Genomic DNA, 8,184 nt, shown 5'->3' with positions numbered 1-8,184 from the left:
TTGCAAACTAATTTGATAATTATATATATTTATAGTTTGATATCTTGGTCTCATATCATGTCTCTAATTAAAATTTATTTATTACACATGTGCTAACCTATATATTTAGAAATGAATTCAGGGAGCATTACTTGAGGGGGAGATTTTTTTACTCCAAAATCAAATCAAAACATCATTGTGTACCAATATCAAAAAGAGTGAGATTGTTAGACTTATTTATTTTGCTAATTTATTTAATTATGTTTTTAATTTATTTGGAAAAGAAAAATAGAATCAAAATATATTTTGATGATTTATTTGAAAGAAAAAAAATAAAATCAACATTTATTTTAATGATTTATTTAATTATGTTTTTAATTTATTTGAAAGAGAAAAATAGAATCAAAATTTATTTTGATAATTTATTTGAAAGAGAAAAATAGAATCAACATTTATTTTGATGATTTTATGTTTTAATTTATTTGAAAGAGAAAAATATAATCAAAATTTATTTTGTCTCATTATTTCTCACCTAAACTTTTATCCTAAATATTGTTTGAATATATTTAATATTTGATTAAATCAGAGGTTCAAACAGCCGAAAATAAAGATTCAAACAGCCCAATACAGCAGTAGGCCAAAACGTTCAAGTGAAAGATATTCAAATTAGTAATGATGGAGTCGAAAATATTCAAATGAATACAACGGCCATAAACGGCTGTCAATTCAAATGAATACAACGACTATAAATGGCTATAAATTCAAATGAATACAATGGCTATAAACGGTTACAAGTTTCATTATATATGCCAAAGCCTAAGTTATAAAAAAAATCAGAAAATATTCTTTGATCTATAATCACTCACATCTATTCTCTGAAAAATTCTCTGAGAAGTGTTCTTCAATTTTTGTTTATATCCTTTTTTAGAAATTATACACTGAGATGTATAGCTTTAAGCTCATCTTTCCTGTGTGAGGTTTACAGAAAAATCAGAGTTTCATTTTTATATCTATCTTTGAGAGATAATTATTGTAGCTTTATGTGAAAGCAAAAACACATTCTTTTGAACCTTGTAAGAGTGTAGTACACTCAATATTCTTGACTTAGAAAGTCTGTGTAAAATCTATGGAGAATTGCTCCATCTGTGAAAAGATTGCTAGCACCCTGTGAAGTTAGAGTATAGTAGAAAATCTCAAGTAAAGCTTAAAAAGTGGACGTAGGCCGAGTTGAACTCGAACCACTATAAATTTGTGTGTCTCTCTCTCCCTTATCTCTTTATTTTATTTAAATTGCCATCGCTATATTTCACATTTTCACTGTGCTAAAATCATTAACTGACATAATTGTTAGAACACTTGTTTTAATTATTTTTATTTCATTAACTATATTTATTTATTGTGCTAGTTATAATTTTTATTAGGGTATTATTATTTTTATTTGTAAAAACTTAATTCACCCCTTCTCTTAAGTTGTCTTTTGGGTAACAGATTCTTTACTCAATCTTATATAAAAAAAAGGGGTTGGCCAGAATTCTTGCATATTTTAAAGAGGTCAATGGCTTAAACTTTTATACTTAAATTTAAGTCTTATTTTTTTATATTTATTTAGGATTTTTTTTTTTTCACTTTAACATTTTATTTGTATTAATTATGCATTATATTTTATTTTCACTGCATTGAAGTTCATTGTACTATCATAAATTAATAAATGAAAAATAATATTGATTAAATCATTGAATTTTAACTCAGTACACTAGATGATTATGATTTGTAAGATCCTGAATGTAGAGGAAATGATAGTTACACATCATTCAAATACATATAATGTATAAAAAGTATAATATATAACTTATGTGGGTGATGATTAAAATAAACAAATTGAATTTGTACATTTTGTTTATGCAATACTATTGATGTAGAGTCATAAAACCATAAATGACAGTTACAGATCCACTGAACATAATCATATGAAAAACATCAAAATTATGCCAGTTAGAGATGTTCAACACAACAACTCATAGGGCAACAAGATTTAAAACAAGTTGCACTAAACACATGGTGTGCAGGTCATGGTGCCAGAATTTAAGTCTGCCCAAACAACCATCCTGACTCCATTGGAGGTAGCTAAGAAAAGCAATAAATGTAGTCTCATCTCATCTCATCACTCACAACCCAAACTGTTATATAAGCCCATCTCTGCTCTGACATTCCTCATTGCAGAGTTGTTTGTACAAACTCCAAAGAGCTGTTCTCCATATACAGGGTTTGTCAACTCTTCTTCTTCATGGACAGCTCATTTTCTTTCAGCTCTTGCATGGTTTTATGTTTGGTTCTTGTTCTGGGGAGTGCTCTTGCTCCTCAAGCTGAGGCTAGGGCTTTCTTTGTTTTTGGAGACTCGCTCGTTGATAGTGGCAACAATGACTACCTAGCCACCACAGCTCGAGCGGACAATCCGCCTTATGGGATTGACTATCCGACTCACCGCCCCACAGGCCGCTTCTCTAACGGCCTTAACATACCCGACATTCTTAGTTAAGTTTTGTATTAATACTAGGGTTTGTTTATTTATCCTTATCTGTCTTTGTATAGCAATAATCTTCTTCTTTTTGTGTGTGTGTGTGTGTTTTTTTTTTTTTGGATTTTGTGTATATTTGAGTTGAGTAACGTTAATGACATTGGCATGCGATATTTAGGTGAACAAATAGGGTCAGAACCCACATTACCATACCTAAGTCCAGAGTTGACTGGAGATAGACTACTTATTGGTGCGAACTTTGCTTCTGCTGGAGTTGGAATTCTCAATGATACCGGATTTCAATTTGTAAGTAACTAACATTTAACAGTTATTTTACGTACACAAAATGTAATTACTAAATCGAATATAACTTTTTTATATAGATGAAAGTCATACATTTTAATGAGTCCCACCATCTCATATTCTATGTTTCTTGCAAAATTGTTGGAAAAGTACTTTAGTATATATGAACACTTTCTAACTAAAACATTTCCATTAATGCAAAAGTTGGGAAACTTAACCCTTATTTTACATCACACGTGCATGCAGACAACGTGCCATACCTAATTTATTTATGTTTTAAAATTTATTATTCACGCATAATCATTAGATCAGTGGCAATTTTGATATTAAAAACATGTCGATGAGTTTTTATTTTTTTTAAAATAATAAAATCACAAGTCTCTTGCATAATTTTGTACACATTATTTGTTGGGAAGGAAGAGTACTATTGAGGTTGGTTAAACTCACTACATGTTTTGTTTTAATAATTTAAATTATTTATTTTATAAGAGTATGTATAGAGTATTCATAAAAAAATTAAATTGATTCGATGTTTATAATCATATAGATTAATCATGTTTCTCTTCAAAAATTTAACAAGTATAATTTTGAAAACAGAATTTTATTAATTGATGAGTGAATGAATGAATGCAGCTGAACATAATAAGGATATATAAGCAATTGGAGTACTTTCAGCAGTACCAAACAAGGATGAGTAGATTAATAGGGCCAGCAGAGACACAGACATTGGTAAACCAAGGACTTGTTCTGATCACCCTCGGAGGCAACGACTTTGTAAACAACTACTACCTGGTCCCCTTCTCCGCTAGATCTCGCCAATTCTCTCTTCCCGATTACGTCCGTTATCTCATCTCCGAATACCGCAAAGTTCTCGTGGTAATTACTTCAATTATTTTTTCTTTATTCATTTCTTATCTTTACATTTTTTTTATTTATTCACACAAACAAGTGACACGTGCCATTATTTTCGAGAAAGCAGAAGCAATAAAACATTCTCGTCAAGACAAAGGGGCAGCCCAAGTGAGAAGGGTCCTTTTTATTAGACCCAAGTCTCACCCCTTTTTACTAAAGTTAGAATATATAATTGTGTTTTAAATCGTATAACATTTTTCAAAAAAAAAAAAAAAAAAAAAAAACTCTACCAATTTTGTAATAATTAATTTTTTATTTATTTAAAATGTTTTGTATTTATGTTAGTGAAAAATAATATTTTATTATTAAAATATATAGGATTCGAGATATAACCAGATCAATGTGAGGCACAAACATTCTAATGCTTCCTCCACTTGTTAGGTTTGATCTCTTAACAAAAATTATAAGCAAATTTAATTTTTTTTAACTTGTGAATCATAAATATATATATATATATATATTTATGATAGAATACAAGTTCGGCATGCATGTATCTCTGGAGGAGGGTAGGGGCAATACTGATTGAGCCCATTGCAAAAGGCATGTTTGGTTGATCCATAAGTTATTTATTTATAATTTTTTTTTATTATCTACAGCATGAGGTTAAAATGACAGATTGACAGTGATTCCTCTGTAATTTTTGTTTAATTTACTTCATTATGTAATCTAAATAGATTGTCAATCAGAAAGTTCAATTTATATTAAACATGATACATAATTCAATCCTATGGCATAATCTCTCAAACAAACAAAATCATAATTCTTACCTACTGCCGACACATTGACACATTGTCACAAGTACATTAATATACACCCAATAATTCACATGTACAATCTTTGTTTTTCCCTCCAACATGGAAATGAAAACTAGAGTGATTCAAATTTCACAATTGCAGAGGCTATATGAATTGGGGGCTCGACGGGTCCTTGTGACGGGCACCGGACCGTTGGGATGTGTGCCAGCGGAATTGGCACAGCGGAGCAGGACAGGGGAGTGTGTGGTGGAGTTGCAGCGGGCGGCGGGGTTGTTCAACCCACAACTTATTCAGATGGTGAATGGACTCAACAGCCAAATTGGGTCTACTGTCTTTATAGCTGCTAATGCACAACGAATGCACATGGATTTCATTTCCGATCCTCAAGCTTATGGTATGCCACCAATTTCCTATCACTTCATTTCTCAGTAGAATCTGATATAATTTTTTCATATGAGATGTGTTTTATTTTTTTGTGAGTCCAATATTTATGTGAGAGAATTGCTTATGATTTTGTAATTAATTTTTGTGTAAATAACCGGGCTCTTTTTTAATAAGCTTGTTACTATTGAGTTGATAATCTGAAAACACCATTCTCATAACTTTGAAATAATTGAACCTTTTTTTTCCAATCAATTTAAATTATTTTTACCTCATAATCTAACAGCAATAGCTACATCACTAATGTCACACAAGGTATCAAATTTTTAAAAATAATTGCAATAAATTGTAACAAATGGGACCAATGTCTTAGATGGTGGACAAACACAATAATTTAAAGGAGAAACTACCATTAAGTGGTAACAGGAAAAATTTATTATAAAATTATGAACAAGTTTAGGGGATTTACGTGTAAGTCTTAAAGATGGTTGTTTTGAAAAGTTAGTTAAAAGCTAATTTTTTTAGATTTTTTTGAAAAAATGTGTAAAAAAATAGAGAGATGATGTGACTTAAAATAGGTTAAAAGTTAAAATTTGATTTTTAACCAAGTTCCCAAATTATTATAATTAATGGCATTTTTCATCAAATACTATTAAAAAAATGTCATTAATTGTTAATTTTTAGAGACAATTTAAAAATTTGTCAGAAAAAATGTCACTGATTACAAGTTTTAGCGACAGTTTAAAAAAATCGTTACAAAAAAGTTACTAATTTTTAACTTTCAACGACAGTTTGAAAAATTTATCATAAAAAAACGTTACTAATTATAAGTTTTAGCGACAATTTATAAAAATTATGAGAAAAAAGTCGCTAATTGTCAATTTTTAGTGACATGCAAAAAAATCGTAAAAAAAAAAATATTTTTAGTAACGATTTTACTAAGATTTATTTTCAATAAGACTTGATAAGAATTAAATCAAACTATTAGGATATATTAGTAATTTATTTAAAAATTTATGATTTTAATTATTAATATTTATAAAATTTACAATTTTTTTTTAATAATTATTTTTAAAAATATTAACTAAATTGTAATTTTTCCTAAATTAAAAGAGGATTGGAAGGCCCACCTCACCATAAACCCATCTTTTTATATTAGTATTTTTTACTTTTCTTACATGTAACAAAATCAAAACCAATTTAGTGATATTACTCTTCAAAAATATATCGATTTATTCTGAATACAATTCATATCATATTAAATTTAAAATTTTAATTTTTAATTTTCTTAAAATATATAACTTTTCGTAACCAATTTAATGAACTTGATGTGTAATAAGAGTAGGGTAAGTAAAAACACCAAGGATCCTCTAGAGTGTTTTTTTCTTAAAATTTTCTAAAATTGTGTATTGTGTAGTTGAGATTTAATGTTGAAAAATTGATGTGACTTATCATTAAATCTCAACCACATAATGCACTACTCTAGAAAATTTAAAAAAAAAAAAACTCTAGAGAATTCTTACTCAAGTAAGAATGGACCAAAAATTGATTGGAGGAATGGGCAAGGCAAGTGGGACTCATATGGACCACTTTCGCACGGGAAAATTTATTGCGGGAGTGGGAGTCAAGTGACCCTTTACTGTAGAACCAATCACCATCTACTGTGTTGTTCACAAGTTCATACTATCATTATTCATTTATTATTTATTTATTAGGGTTATGTTGCATTTTCTACTACTACGTAAAATTTTAAAAATACTTAAAATTTGAGAATGTATGAATTAAATTTATTTTAAGTGACGTCTATATTTAAAATTTGACAATTTTTCTGATCCGTAGCATTTTATTAAAGTTTATTAAACCAATTTAGTAATACAACTATTAAGGGCAAGGGACCAGGGACTTAGGAGTTTGCTCCTCTCTAGGTCTCAGGTTCGAATCTTTCCCCCAGCTGGCTACTGGCCGGCCACTGCGTCTTTGCCTGGTCGATCGGCTTAGGTCCCCGAGATTAGTCGAGATGCGACACTCCAAAGGGGTGTTGGCCCGGATACTCGGTTATCAAAAAAAAAAAAAAATACAACTATTAATAGCTTCATTTGCCTCCTTGACTTTTCCAATTTTTTTATTTGATTTTTCAGACTTTGTTGAGTTAGACCTCATTCTCAACTCATTATCTAAATAGAATTAATATATATATATATATATATATATATTTCTTTTCTAATAATTTTTCATGAAGTTTTGGATTTCTACAGTAACTAGCATAAATTTTCAACTAATTCAATCTTTCAATTCATCTTGATATTTAGTAATAAATGCATGGTTTTATGGTTTGGGCCTGCAGGGTTTGTCACCTCAAAGATAGCATGTTGTGGGCAAGGACCATACAATGGGCTTGGGCTTTGCACACCTCTCTCCAACTTGTGCCCTAACAGAGACATCTATGCATTTTGGGATCCATTCCATCCATCTGAGAGGGCTAACAGGTTTGTTGTTCAACAGATCTTGACTGGCTCCACCAACTACATGTCCCCTATGAACCTCAGCACCATCCTTGCCTTGGACTCCACCACCTAAAATACCTAGTCTTTTTCTCGGGATTTTCTGCTCCAAATTTCTCAGTTCCCATGTCTCAAAATATTTGCATTGAATCATGTTTCAATATTCTCGCACCTTAGAATTCTCATATGACTCAATTGTTGTGAGTGTTAGGGATAAGAGATGGAAAATTTAGGAATAGAGGATCCCTGACCCTAATTTTCTATCTTTTGTTCGAATTGTTAGTATAATGTCATAAGTGCTTATATGTGATATTTTAATAGTGATGTTTGTTTGTTTGTTTGTTTGTCTAAAAGTGATGAAAGTAGAGTGTGATATTTCAATTTTTATGTCTGTTTAGTAATTAATTGTTCAATGAGAGTAAGCAATTTGTCATTTTCGAGCCAATAATATATTGATCAGTTTAGTTGTTTTTAACTTTGAGAGTGGACTGGCTTGGCACTATTGATTAAGAATGTGTTTGTGATGGATAATGCATTTTTTAATGAGAAAATTGTCCCATTACTTGAATTCGTCGGGGTGGTCTAGAACCTTGTGGGGCTTCGGGTTACCAATAATGGTAGATTTTTATTTATTATGGTCAAGACTTTTATAATCTTGTATTTATTTTTTTTTGTAGAAATTTTGTCCATCCTAAGTCTAGGCTTATAGCCTTTAGTAGAAAGATGTAAAATTTTGAACGTATTAATATGCTAAGTTTCTACAATGTAATAATGATAGGTAGACTAGGATGACTTTATAGTTTGTTTGTAAATGTAAATTCTCCATTTTTATGCTTCC

General features: G+C 30.0%; 1 protein-coding gene across 1 annotated transcript; it reads left to right on the top strand.

Moving 5' to 3' along the window:
- Positions 1–2,025: 2,025 nt before the first annotated feature.
- Positions 2,026–7,821, top strand: LOC114258306 (GDSL esterase/lipase At5g33370). The gene is made up of 5 exons (XM_028198259.2): positions 2,026–2,510; positions 2,673–2,800; positions 3,431–3,673; positions 4,606–4,858; positions 7,190–7,821. Exons 1-5 carry the CDS (start codon positions 2,264–2,266, stop codon positions 7,420–7,422), a joined length of 1,104 nt encoding a protein of 367 aa, XP_028054060.2. The 5' UTR covers positions 2,026–2,263; the 3' UTR covers positions 7,423–7,821.
- Positions 7,822–8,184: the final 363 nt, after the last annotated feature.

The sequence above is a fragment of the Camellia sinensis genome, chromosome 1 (assembly GCF_055761805.1).
Source record: "Camellia sinensis isolate YWXY chromosome 1, ASM5576180v1, whole genome shotgun sequence".
NCBI classification, from domain to species: domain Eukaryota; kingdom Viridiplantae; phylum Streptophyta; class Magnoliopsida; order Ericales; family Theaceae; genus Camellia; species Camellia sinensis.
The sequence above is the reverse complement of the archived record's forward strand: the minus strand, read 5'-3'. Positions and strand labels throughout refer to the sequence as shown.